At 38.0% G+C, this 16,686-nt stretch overlaps 1 protein-coding gene across 2 annotated transcripts in view; it reads left to right on the forward strand.

Moving 5' to 3' along the window:
• Positions 1-16,533, forward strand: part of Thumpd2 (THUMP domain containing 2) — a 41,621-nt gene extending 25,088 nt beyond the window's left edge. Inside the window, exons 9-10 of one of the 2 annotated variants that reach the window (XM_003473047.5) lie at positions 8,344-8,452; positions 13,753-16,533. In XM_003473047.5, the coding sequence (XP_003473095.2) occupies positions 8,344-8,452; positions 13,753-14,077 (434 nt within the window). In that variant the 3' untranslated portion in view covers positions 14,078-16,533. Of the gene's footprint in view, positions 1-8,343; positions 8,453-13,752 lie in introns of those variants that run through there. The other variant, XM_023566362.2, reaches the window with a different exon arrangement.
• The last annotated feature ends 153 nt before the right edge of the window (positions 16,534-16,686 follow it).

Here is a 16,686-nt window from a genome sequence, read left to right on the forward strand (position 1 = left end):
AGAGATAGTAGCTTATGTCTTAATTTACTTAATGACTGATTGAATAATTGATTGATGATTGCAGTTCTAGACCCTGAACCCACAACCTTCTGCATGCTAGGCAAGTGCTGTACCACTGGGCTACATCCCTAGCCAAGCAGGAATGTTTTAAAGATAGAAAATAGTTATTTTTAAGTACAATGTTTCACTTTTTGTTGAGTGTCTGGCATTCTAGCTACAGTGTGCATTTTCCTCATTAATTCAGGTTTACCTTGAATAGCTCTAGTCATAAATACAATGTAGAATGCTGAAACCTGTGAAGCCCGTTCAACATTCTCAATTTCAGCATTTCATGTCTTTTTACTGCAGCAGTTAAGCACCTGCGTGGACTTCAGAGTCCAACAGACCAAGTATAAATTCTGGCTTTACCATTGTGCGGCCTTTAGCAAAAAAATGAGTTTCTCTGTATGCTTTTTATTTATAAGATGAAGATAATGCCTATTTCATGAGGCTTTGGTGAGAATTTATTATAACACATGAAGTAAAAAGCCTAAAGAGATCATGAATTAAAGATTCCTATTAAGTCTGAATGGGTCTAGTAATTTAGTGATACCCTTGTCATGACTTACCCCATTCTATACCCTCATCATATTCTTTATTGTGTTTTAATGGTTTTTTCCACATTTTTTAGTGTGTTCACATTGTTTTATAAGTCTCTACTAGTGTAAAAATAGATGATCATTTAACATACAGAAATTGCGCATATTTATTCCTGAGTTTAAATCATCATGAAAATTTGGAATCAAATGAGTATCATGTTACAAGCTATAGTATCTTAGGAAATAACAGTCACTGGTTAGGCTTTTTTTAAATGTACAAATATATTTATATTCCTAGTACAGGATAGAAGCTATAACATAGAGATCAGAACGAGAGAAACACGTATATGATTTAATTAAATGCTAAAAGCATAACTAAATAAAAGAGAGTTATCGTTGCTCCCAGCTAAATATTCTACAGCCTTTGCCAGACATCGCTTGGATGACAACAAGATTACTGGCCACAGCTGTGCGTCGTGTTCAGGTGTCACTTACTGACGCCTGTCCCGCAGTAGGGCTGCTTTTCTTCCAGAGCACCCATCAGCGCCCCATCCTGCAGGTTGCATTTTCCTTCACATGCATGTGCCTTCCTCTCATGCTGTCCTGCACTGCCCTGCCTGCTTAGGCCCTGTGCTTGCATGCCAGCCTGCAGGATTCATAAAGCTGTCGGGCAGCCAGTCTTGATCATGAGAGCAAGTGTGGGAAACAGTGGGTTAGGTGTGCGTGGAGGGTGTGTGGAGGAAAAAGGGGGTTTGCTGCATTTGCTTTTGTCATAATCTCTTTCAGCAACAATGAGTCAAAGCGCACTTTTTCTTTTTTTTTTCTTTTTTGTCTTTTTCATTTTTATCGGTACCGGGGATTGAACTCACGACTGCCTGCTTGCAAGGCAGGCGCTTATGCCACTGAGCTAAATCCCCAGCCCCCTCAAAGTGTACTTTTAATGCCATAGAAAGCACCAAAATTTCATTTCTCAAGAAAACTAATGATGAACATATGACTTGAATAAAACATTTGTTGCCATTTACCATCTACTGAGAGCCATGATGCTGTCACTGACCAAATGAAATGCATCTACTTCAGAAACTTCATTTACTACTGTGTTCTCTTCAAGACTTGGTAGTTATCTTAAGGATGCTTGGCCCAAACCCAACTATTTATCACATGAAATCAAAGAAAATGCATTTAAATATTATCACTCTATGAAGCATGACTTTTCATTTAGATTACCTAGCTCTTTTTCTAAATTTTGCTCATATTCAACTCCATGCTTTTTCATGCACAGAAAGAAAAAGGAAGCCGTAATTATTGACATGTTGACTCCACTAGGAAACCCGTGCTAACAGTTAAGCACTGCCGGTTTTTTTTATCAGATTTTCCAGTTGCTTCAGAAAGAAAATTAAGTCAATTCCAGTAATGGTTAGCATTTTTTCTTCTGAATTCCTAGAAATATAGGAGTATTTTTTTAACCTGTGAAAGATGAAACATCTGTGAATGTGGTTTTAAGTTTAGTTCAACAGTCCACATCTCTGCTTACGTATTCAGCAGACCACAACATGGTAAAAATTCATGTTCCTACTAAAATCCATAGAATAGAAACACACCTAGAACTTAATATGGTAGCTGTATAACTCACAATTACCTCGAAACAGGCCAAAGCAATTGAAATAGAAACGTAAATTGACAAAATAATCAGCTTTTTTATTTTTTAAATATATACAATGCAACTAACTGCAGGCTATTTGTGATGAAGATGCTTAAATGCAAAAATATACTGCAGGATGGCCGGGGATTAGCGAAGCAGCATAAACACCTGCCTTGCAAGCCCACAGTTGTCAGTTTTATCCCCAATACCAAAAAAATACACACACACACACTGTAGCATGCCTTTCTCTCTCTGCTTGCCATCATCAGTTGGTTTTAAAAGTTTAAGCCTTCACAAAACAGACCTACCATAGTACTATACAATATTTTCAAATAGACACAATGTGCCTAATTTGGGTAGCATTTTATTCCAAATCTATTGTATATCTGTAATCAAAGGATTCCATAAGTGGAATACCAGAAAACTCTGGCCTTTTTGAACTTTCTGGTGAATTGCAGTTATTAAAAGCAAAGGTGACAATCGGAAGACACTGAAATCTATCTTTATAAATACAAAGGCGGACAAGAACAGAGTACAATGAACTCAGTGATTGTCTTGGTTACTTTTTTCTCATTTCTGGGACAAAATACCCAACACCCAAAGTGATGGAAGAAAAGGTTTATTGAGCTCCCTGTTGTGGAGGTTTCAGCCCATAATCAGCTGGCTGCAAGGCAGGGTGGCATGGAACAGGGGAACTCTTCAAGGGAGCAGCAGAGCAAAAGGAAAAAACAAACCTCTTCTCCTCCCTTATATTGTAAGCAGGCCACCTCCCCTCCTGTCCAGGGCTGTGTAGCACTCACAAAATCTCTTTGCCCTCCTCTTGAACAGGATGAGGATATTTTCAAAGTAAAAACCCTGCTTCCCTGCTGAGTCTCAATTAAACTTGTAGACTTCTAAATTTGACACAGTGCTGCACAAGATTTAATTCTGAAAGTTTGTAATATATATCTTGTAACAGTGATCTTCTGATGACTTTCATTTTAATTGTACTAGAACAAAATGAAATGCAGAAGCCCTAAATTTGGTAAAACAAAAGAATTCGTGCATTTTGTATTGTGAAGGTATTTGTCAAAGATTCTCTGGAAGAACTATAAACTCTAGAACTAAAATATTTACAGCTTCCAAATGAAATAGAATTGAGAAGAACGAAGAGTATCTTCTTTTAGCAGAATTTGCTGTTCTGTAGGAAAAGTATTTTCTCAAAAAAATATATAGTTAACAGAACTTTTTTAAACATTCAAAGGGAACTTTGAAGATCAGTTTTTAAAAAAGTTTGTAAAGTCCCTATTTTTAAAAATACTCTATTCTTCAGAAAAATACCAGTAATGACATGGGATTAGAGACTTGTACATCTAAGAAGCTGGTCAGTATATGAATGCACATCACAGATAATTATACTTTTAATGTTAAAATTTTTTTAAAGTTTGGTTTGAAAAAAATGTCCATGGTCCTTCTCCCATGCAGGAGGCAGCTAGACCACCCACCCAAGAATGCGTAATACAGAGTCCCCACTTCCACCAGGACTGGCAGAACTCAGCCAGAGGCCTGGAGATTGCAGCCATGAGGCCTGCCAAGCAAAACTGTCACATTCCCTTTGCCCTCTGCATGGACCTTCCCATTCCCCAGTAAGGTGCTCCATAGTGAGATGTCACACGAACTCCAAGCTGACAGGCACTTTAGCTTGGAAGAATTATGGGCAGCATGGGCTCAGCCCATGGTCATCTCTGTGGAGTCACCAGGTAGAACAAAGCTGTGTACAGCTCTGAAAGACAAGCATGAATCTGGGCATCTATACACCCAAGAAGGGAGACTGGTCTGCTGAGAACTCAGATTGGCTGCCCAGCTGCCAGCACCAGGTACACCCATCCAGAAAGTCTAAAGTGATGGGAAGCCAGAGCACCTCCGAGGAGTAGGAGGAGAACTCAGGGTGTTCACTCATCTTCCTATGGCCTCATGGTGCGGCTCATTGGTCAAAGAATCTGCAGAACAAGCTGTCAAAAAGAAAAAATAAAGTACCCCTGGCACTTCTATGCTTATAAAAATGAAAATAAAATAAAAACAGGAGAAACTGGTATTGTTTTAGGTATATATTTTACCAAAATAAGCCAGTTTGTAGGAAAAATATTTCAAAAATGCACAGTATTATCTCTAGCATTGTCATTCTCAGCAGTGTTCTTGATTGGACTATAAATTATAGGATGACCCAATCTGTCAAACTACATTTTGTGTGTTTAAGACTGTTAACAGATGAAAATTTCAATGAAAGATATGTACCCTTCCTGCACTTATTTAAATGAGAAAAAGAAAAGAAAAAAATCTACCAGCAGCAACTAAGGGAAAGAGATTTAATTCAATAAGCTATTTTAATTCAATAAACTTCAAATTTCATTTTGTCCACAATGGAAAGAGTTATAGGCAATAGAATAGTGTTTACTTACAAAGTTTGAGATTATATTTACACAGTTATTGTTTATGACAGAAATATGCCCAACCAAAAATGCAGTTTTTATACAGAAATTTCAAATATGGAAGAGTTCATGTAGCAGTTTACTACTAAGCCCATGGTGGAGGGCAGAATCTTTAATGAAGTCTAAACATTTAAGAGGTGAGCCAACCAAGGACTGAAAAAAGTCAAGGCAATATGATTGGTGATGAGGGCTGACTTATCTTAAATAGAGAATGAATTCTAAACAACTACCAGAAGTATAGGATGTGAGTATTAGGAACCTGGACACCGGAAAGCATAAGGTAGAAGGGTGTGCCCAGTTCTGTAAAAGTACTCAATCCTTCAATTAAAGCTAGCCATTCCAAAATGCACGCAGGAGATTGAAGTAAGAGGATCATAAGCTTAAGCCTAGCCTAGCTACATAGCAGATTCAAGGCTGGCCTGGGCTACATACAAAGAATGTGTATCAAAAAGAAAATTAGAAAGTCTTCAAACATAGTCTGGTTTTAAATACATGCACAAAAGAATATCTTTTTTTTTAATTTTATTTAAGGAGAAAAAGGAAAAAAAAAGCAGAGAAAGGGTACAAGTTATACAGATTTACAGAAAAAAATAAACAGTAGGAAATCACTAGTTAATGGATTACATTTTGTCATCTTAGAAATAATTGTTCAAGTCACAAAATTAAAGCTTATAAAGTGGACATTCCAACAGTGAGACTGTAAACAGTTCTGTTCAATGATCCAACAAAACTCAGTAATATCATTATCTATCTTATACACTTAAATATACATACAGTTATATCGTTTAGAGCACTTTCTTTTCCTCTCTTTTGTACAATGACAATTACACATTTTGAGTTTTGTTGCTCCCACAGTTCTTACTACTTTTTTGGAAGAGAGTAGAACCAAATGTGACATAACAGATCAGAGTCAGTCAAATCAAAAGGGTAGACGTATTAGATAATGTAAAAGCATAATACAAGGTGATCAACAATGGTTACCATAATGCCTCCCGCTATCTCTAATTGAATTGCCTATATCATTAGTTATAATGAAATTTGAACAAAACAGTAAAGAATAAAACCAACAAAACCAAAACATTGGAGACATTATAGGTCTTCAAAAGTAGATCTTAACAGCCCTTCAAATCTATGGGAAGAAATCCTGGGACCATAAATTTGAACTTTAAACACTTTTTTACCCATTGTTCTATTGGAAGACAGGAAAAATAGAACATTATACTTAAACAACCAGTATTTTTTTTATTTTATTTTGAAAGTGGTAAAATACAACAGAAAAAGACAGAATAAAGCCAGCTAAGATCGTACAGTGAAATTGGTACAGAACTTCACAGCAGGTTACCAGGATAACAGTAATAGGTATCACAGTATATTTCATTATCTTTATAATAGTTGTTCTTTCAATCACATATATCAAAATGAGATGAAATACAGAACATTATAGAACTTATCAAAACAGAATATTGAATAGAGCAGTGCCATTAATCAGAAGAGAGCAAAACAGTAATAAAAATATTTGCCTTCAAAGAGGTGGTAGAAATTAAGTCCCCCTTATTTGCTGTGTCAACCTCCCAGGAGATGCTCATTTCTGGTTCCCATTTGCTAACGGCGGGGGGGGGGGGGGGGGGGGGACACAGAAGAAGGAGGGTGGGGGGAGTGGGATGTTTGACTCTAGGCCGTGCATCAGTAGGTTCACTATTGCTTAGCAGGGAGGCAGGCTGAAACAACCAGTATTTTAAAACTAAATATTTTTAAATTTAAAAATAAATTTTGAAGGACTGCAAAGATGTAAAAAATGAATGGCTTTTATTTATTTGTTTTGATCTGTTTCTATTTTAGAATCTTATCTCTTTAACTACAACCAAACTTTGTAGGAAATTCAAAGCAGTTAATAATTTAAAAGGCTCTTACAGGTCAAGTTCTCACAATTTTAGGAACTTCTGCATCAAAAATTCTAGAAGTGGGGCCAGCAATCAGTGTTTTGCAGAAGCTCCTAATAGCTTCTACACGTGGATTCCCAGTTCCTGACGATACTGAGGCACGTGCAGGCCTGGGACCCAGCCCTTGAGAACCATGAAGTGTATTCTGACTCACTTGGAAAGTGACGCTGCTTCATTTGGAACTTAAAAAAAAAAAGATTAACCCTTCTACTTATGTGAATTTTATTCCTTCAGCCTCTAAATTATAAAGTATTGAAAATTGTAGCATAAAGTTGCAGGTCAAAATAGCTAACAGACCGAAGAAAAAATGTTTCCATATCTGGACAAGCAGACAACAAATTTGTGTGGGGGTAACAAGGCAAAAAAAAGATTTGGGATTGGACAAAAATCAAAGAAATTACTTTATGGTCCTTCAGGTAAAAAGTACTTGTTAATTATAATTCCTTCATTGTCTATTTATTATCCTTAGTTATTTTGCAGAAAGCATAGCAGTTGTACTTAAATGGGTGCATCCTCCATCAGCACCCTAAAACCAAGTGCATGAAGTTGAAACCTAACTTCATTGTGCTGTAGCTCAGGGGTGGAGCACTTGGCTTGCATGCATGAGGCCCTGAGTTCAGTCCCCAGCACTGTAAACAAACAAACAAAAAAGGGTGTATAATAAAAAGAATTCCTGCTTAGGTTTAAAAGAATATCCTGTTACTTTTTTTGTAACAATGTACTCTTGTGCTAATCTCCCGTAAGGATTAAAATTAGGAAAGAAGTAGCAAGTGGTCATCAGACTTTCCCGGCTAACAAGATTTTTTTGCTGTTGTTTTTAAATTTCCTGCCAACAAATTTTATATGGTATTTAAATATGGTATTTTAAATATTATTCAGCCTTTGTTGCATTTTACAGCATTAGCTACTACTCAAAATGAAAACTGAACTAGGTAGGGTGGCTAGTGCCTATAATCCCAACACGCAGGTGATAGAGGCAGGATAATTCCACATTTGAAGCCAGGCTGGGATATATAATGAGACTCTGTCTCCAGAAAACTGAGACATCTACCTTATGAATGGCTAACTTAATTTAGATGATGGGTCAGAAATAAAATAATAGGAAATAGCACACCCAGAAAATGTGGGTGTATTACTACCCTATGATAATTTCTGAGAAGAAAATTTACATTTAATGATCATATCTATATTTAATTTTTAGTGATAATACTGTGCTGACTATTGACTAGTTTTAGGACTAATGTAGACATTCTTCACCTTTTGAGTTCCCTTTAAAATATAAAAGACAGCTTTGGATCTTCTCCCTTAAAAGCAAATAGATCAAAATGCAAAATTTTATATATAATCATATAAAAGTTTCAGAATGTAACTTTGTAAGAAGTTTTTCTAGATGATTTATGTCTTTCTGGATCTGGCAACCCTATGCAAGTAATACATTTGGAGAACTGAGTTTTCTGGTTAATTTAAAATTTTGTCAACTTATGTCATATTTTGCCATACCTGAAAAAAATATTTTTCAAAGGACAGTATATAGTTATCATGCCATTTATCTTTAGTGATTTTGAAAGCATTTCAGATCTTATAATTTCCTAGAAACAATATAAGAAGTGCTGTTTTATTTAATGTGCAAAGAAAATTCCATAAACCTAATTTTCTCTCTAGGTTGTGCATATTTGAACTTACTATAACAAGATTCTCTGGTTTCTGTATTTTAGAATTGCCACTGCCTTCAGAAAGTGTTGATATTATTATTTCTGACATTCCATTTGGGAAAAAGTTTAAACTAGGAAAAGACATCAAAACCATTCTACAAGAAATGGAGAGGTAAGTTGTTGAATTTTCTTTTTTCAAAATTTTTTACCTACCAAGCATTTAACCAAAATCTTTTACAGCTTTTAAGGTCTGATTGCGTTGCAGTAATTTCCTACATTAGTCCTGAAGTTAATTTCCTGAGGTTTTAAATATGAAGTTTATAGTGGAATAAGTATTATCCTGTGTCTTTTTAAATTCTATACAGAAAAACAATTGTATTTTAGTCACAGGTCTAGTTAGCTTACACATCTGCTAATCCTCCCAAAAATTCCACTTCCCTTATGGAAAATAAACTGAGGAAAGATTAACTTCCTCGTGTTCACATAGCCGCTAACCCTAGGCAGAATTCGTTACCTACAGAACATTAGGTAACTCAGAATGGCCGAGACTGTCACTAACCATGAAATAGAGATGCAGAATATAGTTTATCTCTGGGTTTTTAATGTTGACCAAAGAGAATACAATTTAATGGAAGTAGTTCTTTGGGAGATAAAGTCGCTGAAGCCTGAGTATATATTTTTCTAATCATCTGAGATAATAAAAGATCAAGCCTAGAATGCACATATGAGGGAGTGGATGGGGAAAGAGATCAATTCCTGTTAAACTGTCTCAGCAGGACATTTGATAGAATCAGATAATAGCTTATGAGCCTATTATGTAAATATTGGTCACCAGTTGTTTTTAAAGGAGCATATGTATTGGCTGGAGACAATTCAGTGTCAAGGATAACATTCTGTGAGGAAAATTGAAGCATAGCTCAAAGTCTGAAGCCCAGCTAAGAACTATCCATGCATCTTGTGAGCTGGCCGCTCCACACTTCATTTTGAAGTACTATAAAATCCGTTTTTCCTGTTGCCCAGTTACCTAACTTTTGTTATATTACCTGGACTTCTTACTTCTGGCCAGCACCTGTAATTCAAATATCTTATCCCCCTTCTGTGCAAATTACCCTTCCCTTGTGAAGATTTTTGCCAGCCTGCCTTCATGTTAAAACTGGATCATTTTACAAAATACTTGTGCAGTTCCCCCACCTCTTCCCATCAGGACTCTGTATTTTGTTGGTAAGGGGTAAGATCAATATTGCTTAAAAACTCCTAGTGTGACTCTGTTGTGCTGCCAGAGTTAATAAGCACAGCCTTTCAGCTTAATTAGGTAATCTATGTCATTACCATTAACCAGTTCACAGTGAGATACTGACATGTAGGAGCATTGACTTGCATTTAACCTGGAAACATCCAGAGAAAGTAACTCAACCTAACTTAAAGTCTAGTGCTGCCTATTTTTGACCTTGCCACAAGTCCCAGGGAGGTGGATAGACGTTGAGCACTAGTATATTGTACCAGCTTGACTCTTTAAACTGGTTTGGTTTTTTACTACAAGTAATTGAAATTGAGACAGTGATAGATTTGCCTGCCCTCACATCTGGTAATAATTTAAATATTTACCTTGAGTTGGGAAAATAAATAGTCAAGAATTCCAGAGGTTAGAGTACCTTTGTAGGACCAGTCCCAGGTGAATGTATTTGAATGTAAGAGACTTTCTTTTCCTATGGCCAGTGTTCTTTGCCGCCTGTCTCCAATCTTTATGACCTGACTTTTCACCCTTAGTAGTTAGGAGTTTTATAGGCAGTACAGCATGTTATAGTGGTGAGAGAACAGACTGCAGGGCCAGGCACCTGGCTTGCTATCTCGGCTCTATCACTTTTAATACTCCTTCATTCCTAGCCACACTGCTCACCCACTTTGTACATAATCTTTAAACCATAACATCCACCTCATAGCATTGTTCAGAAGATTCAGTTGATTTAAAGTTCTTATAACCATGCTGGACTTCTAGAAAATACACTGTATATTTGCACTTACCTGAGCTCTTAAGTGTAAACCACTTCAAATCTTTTTGAAAACTAGGTGAGGGAATATATAAGTATCTAAGTAAATATAAGTTTTTCTCCCAATGGTTTACTGATAGTTTAAGGGTGTAGTTAGAAGTTGAAAGAGATGGGAATTGTGTTAGTAAAAATAAAAAACAAAAAACAAGAAGCCAGTAAACCTGTTCATAATAGTGGAGACATTTTGTTCTGTGTATTTTTCAAGGTCACGGAATCAGAATTAAAGATTCTTAGACAAGTAATTACCTTGGTGCTATGAGCTCTGTTCTCTTAACTCAGTTATTTCCTCTGCTGGCTTGTTTAAAGATGAACCATTTCATGGGTACAGAGCCTTGGGAGCAGTTGAGGGGAGTACAGTGTGTGAGCTTCCCTGTCAGACACGGCCGTGTGAATCACGTGAGCAGAAACAGAGTTCTGCCTGCTCAACTTGGAGGAAAAAGCACTGTGTGCCGTGAAGGCTCAGTGCAGAGAAGCAGCACAATTTCAGTGCAGTTCAGAAAGAATTGTAAAAGGGGGACCACTTCCTCTTTTCTACCTCCAGATGTTGGTTTCTGGAGTGAAGAGTGGACCTGAGGGTCTGTTCAGGGCACAGTGAGGGTACCAGATTGCCTGGAGCAGGGGATTTGTAGGAGTTTAAAGATGGTCAAGACCTACTGTGCTCCATGATCAACGATTTAGGGTAATTTGTGTCATCTACCCTTCATCTGGTCTTGCAGGTTCACACGCAAAACAGAAATGTGTTTCATGTTGTTTGATGCAGTTTCTTCAACAGATTGGCTACAAACTTTTTTTTCAAGCAGTAATATCAGTATTGTAAAACATCGATACACTAGTGTTAAGAGAAAGATAGTTTGGAGAGTATTACTTTATAATTTCTGAATCGCTTTCTTAGCAAGAAATTATGTGCATATGTACACGGAAAGATACCTAGGAGGATATTAATCAAAGATGTTTATCTTTTTTCTTTGGTACTGGGAATTGAACTCACGACCTTGTACTTGCCGGGCAGGCACTTGTGCCACTGAGCTATATCACTGGGCCAAAAATGTTGGCCTTTGAAACGCAGAACTTAAAGTGACTTTTACTGCAGTATTTTCTCCTTTATTTGAAGAAAATTTTAGTAAATAAATTTATATTTATTACATTTATTATTATATACTTAGTAAATTTTAGTAAATAAATTGATGAAATTACTAGATGTCTTACCTATATACACATTAGTAGATACATATTTTCAATTGTACAAAATTTACTATATTATAACCTGCTTTTTCCCACTCAATAATATGTTATAGTCGCCTCTTTGATCAGTTTTACTGCACAGGATAATTTTCAGTGACTGCCATAGTATTATATAAATGTACTGTTATGTAACCAATACATGCAGATGAACATGTACATCTCAATTTTTTATTGTAGTGAAGAATAATGTGCCAAAAAGAAACCAATGTCCTGAACAGATGTGCACAGTTTTTCAAACTTATTGTATGACCAAACTGCTTAAAACCATAATGTCTCAATTTTTCAGCTGCAAAATGACAATGCTAATGAGTGTACTTTAAGGAACAGTTTGGGAGTTAAATGACAAGTAAAGCATCTAAAACAGTGCCTGGCCCATAATAAGTGGTTAGTAAATACTAGGTGCTATCATTCTTCTTCTTAGGATATTTTCTTAGAAGTAAATTGCCAGGTCACAGTTTATACTTTATTGATACAAAGTTGACACTTTATTGCCAAAGCACTATCCCAAAAATGTTACACCAGTCTCCTTTTTCAAGAGCACTCATTTTTTCATAATCTTGCCTTCCTGAGTAACAGAGTGTTTTTAGCTTTGCTTGTACAGTAAGAATAGATGTTACATCTCATTTGTTATTGTAAATACGTTTTCCTTTACTTAGAGATACCGATACATTTTGTTGTGTTCACTGCATGGAAACATCTGTCTTGTACCACCTCCCTATCTCAGTGAAAGAGTTTGTCTTCCCATGCCAGGTGTCCCTCTCATTTTTCTCCTCCATAGATACACTTTGCCCACTACTTCTCAAGCTTAGCCTTTCAGAGAGATTCAGTGGTCGTTCTCCAGAGGCGCTGACAGTGGTTGCATATCCCGTGCACTCCTTTAGGTTCTGCAGATGCAGGAGCAGATGGGACAGGGAAGGCCCGGCCATCCGTGTGAGAAGGCAGGTCATTAAGGGGGAAGAGCAGAGGGTCCCTGCAGATAGTGATTGGTACAATGCAGGGAATAAACGAGGGTGTGTTGTCAGGCGTTAGAAAAAAGCGGTGGCTACCTTAGTAGGTAGCCAGGACAGGCCTCTCCTGGAGACAACATTTTAACTCTGCAACTCCAATGATGTGAAAACACACAAGGGAATCAGTGTTGAATGCAGAGTGAAGGACAAGCCCAGCAGCCCCAGCTGAAGGAAGGGTCCTGGCAGAGGGCAGCGGGCGGTGACGAGGCTGGACAGGTAGTGAGGTCAGATGATGTGGGAGTCCCGAGTGCATTAGGAAGGAGCTTAGAGCTTATTTGAAATACGCTGAAGCAACTGCGGAGTCAGCAGTTTCCCACCTGTCTTCTGTGCGGAAGCTGGGGATGGAGAGGAGAAATGGTGCAAGGCATGGACGTGACGGGTCTGGCAGGAGGAGGTGCCACAGCCAAGCAAAGTATGAATGAAACAGGTGAACATGTGATACATTTTGGAGAAGAATCCTCTGGGTCACTAATGGATCAGCTGAGCAAAAGCTACCAGAACTTTCTCTTTAACTCTAGCTGTTACTTTGTTTCCTTATCTGTACACCTGAATTTACGGCATGACATCTGAGGCCCTGAACTTGGAAACTTTAGGAGTCTTTATAATTCTTATTCTTGTTTTTGTTTACTTTGTCACTTGTTCTCCTTTGCTCAGTAAAACCTTAGCACCCTCAGGACTATCGGACCTTCCCTCTCCAGTCCCACACAAGTGCTCCCTGTGGTTGAGTGGCTTAGTAAATGAATTCTCAAAAAGCGGACATCTCAAGGTCTGCCCTGCTTTGGCTGATCTTCCCTTTCCTGTCCCTTTGTTATATCCTAACTCTTCCCTGGTGACTTTTCTCTGTCATCAGCCTCTTGTCTACTTGAATATGCTGATTTGGCAGGCTTCTGTCACTTTCTCTCTAGAATCACTTAGAATATAACTATGAATCACTTTGAGGCTTGCCTTTTAAGTAGAGTAAAAATAGATAATTAAAGCAGATTTGTACTAGAGATTCCATAATTACTATAATGAATATGCATTATGGGAGACACTACCTAATTATTAAAAATCCTTCTATTTAAATAGATAGAATTAAATTTCAAATTAAAAACTACTATTTTAAGTAAAACAAGATTATTTGTTATCTAAAAGGAAAGAAATATTCATTCCCATTAATCATTTTTTTGTCCCAGAGTGCTGCATGTTGGTGGAACCCTCGTACTGTTGCTGAGTGAAGACCATCACAAGCTCCTTATAGATGGTGGAGGGAGCCATGCACCTTCGGTTCCCAAAGGCACCCACGCTGATGAATGTGAAGTTAAGCAGTGCTTGACTCCTGATGGAAAAGCTGCCATATCAGAGAAAGTTACAGCTGCACATGAAACTGGTAACCAGGAGCATTCTGACAAACTGTTGCCATTTGGCTCTTTGGTGCCAGTAAGGTGCTACAAAGTTAGCCTTGGAAAAACAAATGCATTCATATGTAAATACAAGAAGTCATCGCATTCTGGACTGTAGTGGACTTGCTGCCCTGAGGCAGGTGCAGGTCCCTAGATGTCAGCTTTGTGGGAATCTTGTTGTCTGCTGGATTCATTGTGGGACCAGAGTTCTAAAGCATCATTCTCCTGAAGACAAGACGTGATGACTGACACAATACTTAGTACTGTGCGCTTAAAGTGCTTACTGTTCCTGAGAGAGAACAGATGATGAATACCTCGAAAGGATGCTGAAGTTCTGTCAGATGGTGAAAAGACCTGCTCCACCATGCATTGCATCTGAGTAGAAGCTTCAGCCTCCGAGTAAAAGTGTCCAGGGTTTCACATGAGTCTGTGATAGGTGTTTTACCTATCATATTTTTAGAATTCTAGAAACCTTAATCTGTAACTTCTGTACTAAATTTGATTTTATGAATCTACAATTTTCTTCTCCATTAAAATGAAAATAATTTTAATGGCAAGACATTTTATATGACATGTAACATAAAACATCAGTAAGAATAATAATAATATGAATAAAGTCAGTATCCTTTAGCATGATGGAAAAATGAAATTTGTACTTTTTCTTCCAAAAAGCATTAATTGTGACCTTACCCTCATTTGAAGAAATTCAATGTTACCTGTTCACTACTTGAGAAAAACAGAAAGTTGGTTAAAATCTATGTTCTGATTTAATTTTTTTTTTAATACTCTGATCTAGTGCTCAAGTTTTTGGCTGGTTTATTACCACTTAAGCAATCATTCTATGTTTGAGAAATTTTATGTCCTGTCCTTTTGAAAGAGGAAGCCCCAAACTTTGCTTCCCACCAGAGCATGGTCTTGGTTCCATCTCTGTTGTCTTGGTTACTTTTCTCTCGTTGCTGAAACAAAATACTTTATGCCCAAAATGAAGGAAAGGTTTATTTAGCTTACAGTTTTCAGAGGTTTCAGTCCAAACTCAGCTGGCTCCAAGGCAGGATGGCACGGCTAAGAGGCAGCCTTTCATGGTGGCCGCAAGCAACAAGAGCAAAAGGGAAAGAGTGAAATGCACACCTCCTTCCCTCCTGCCTTATGTTGCATGCCAGCTCCCCATCCCAGGGTGAGTGCAGCATGCACACCACTAATCCCAGTGCTAGACAACCAACCAATCACAAACATTAGACTCAGCCACCTTTGAAAGCCTCCCCGCCATGCCCACATGAGATTTGGGGGGACATTTAAACACAAACCATAACACCTGGTAACAAGGTACCTTCATCAATATGAGTTTCGTCATTTGTGCCTGGCAGCAACAGCAACAAAGTGGTCACCAGGACATCCTTGTCCTGGAGTTTCAGCAGTACTCCCGGCTGCGTAGCCCCTAAACAGGACTCTCTGGCTTTCCTAGAGAATGCTGAGAGCTACTACAAATCTTGAATACATTTCATTCTTGCTACAATTGTCTAGATTTGTTAGCAGCTAGAATTTTAATGTGGGGATAGATATTCTAAGGGATTTCAAGCAGCAAGCCCCAGAAGTATGAATTTTTTATTGGTTATCAGGCCTAGTTGGATTAAAGACAGATTATGGCTAGTAATATAGACAGTTTATGACATGCAACAATGGTGAAACATTTCATTATCCCTGTGATCTCCCAGTGTTATAAGAGGTAGCCAGAACCTAAGGAGCACAAGCACTGTGAACTGCTTTTAGCAAAAGAACTTGACAGCTCAGAGGAAAAGAGCAAGACTCCTCAGTTGTTATTGTTTCAATTAATGCAGTGGTCTCAGCCATGAGTAATTTACAGAGAGAGAGCGAGAGAGAGAGAGCGAGAGAGAGAGAGAGAGAGAGAGAGACGCACACACACATGGGAATGTCTATAGACTGAGAGACCCAGCACCCTGAGATCCAGCTATGGTGAGACTCAGGCTGCTTATACTTCTGCCCTCCTGGAAAGTGCCCCCGGTGAGGGCCAGGAAGAGAACCAGCACTCCCAGAATGGCCATGGTGGGACTCAGGCAGCTTATTCACCTGCCCTCTTGGTAAGCACCCCCGGCATGGGCCAGGAAGAGAACCATTGACTCCTGTGAGCCTACTGGCACGCGGGCTGAAAATCAGACACCCTTCCCCCTCCCGTTCCCCGCTCCATATCTACTGGGGATAGATGTCTCAGCATCTCTTGGGAGGATGACCATATGCAGTATAGCAAATATGGGGGATTTCCTTCTATCTTCTGTTTGAAGGCAAAGGTTGTTTTCACTGTTTTGTTATGTTTCTTTTGCTCTATTCAATAATCTCAATTGGCTTTATAATCTGGTTTTGGTTTGATTTTGCTATACCTAATTGACTGGACTATTGTGAAGTTAACGAGATATACCATAGTATCTATTACTACTATCCCAGTATCCTACTGTGAAATTCTGCACCGATTTCACTGTATTGTCTCAGTTGGCTTTGTTCTGTCTTGTTCTGTTGCATTTTTACTACTTTAAAAATAAAATTAAAAAAGAAAAAAGAGAACTGGAGTCTAGTAAATAAAGACCAGGAATGCCATTAAACATTCCACAATATAGAGGACAGGCCCTGACAACATAGAATTAATTGGTCTGAATTCGACAGTGCCCCAATTGGGAAACATTGGCTTAAGGCTTAGTAGAAGACACCAAGCATTTC

This window comes from Cavia porcellus, unplaced genomic scaffold (genome assembly GCF_034190915.1).
Source record: "Cavia porcellus strain 051 isolate PalLab524CR breed Dunkin Hartley unplaced genomic scaffold, mCavPor4.1 scaffold_1, whole genome shotgun sequence".
In the NCBI taxonomy this organism is placed as follows: Eukaryota; Metazoa; Chordata; class Mammalia; order Rodentia; family Caviidae; genus Cavia; species Cavia porcellus.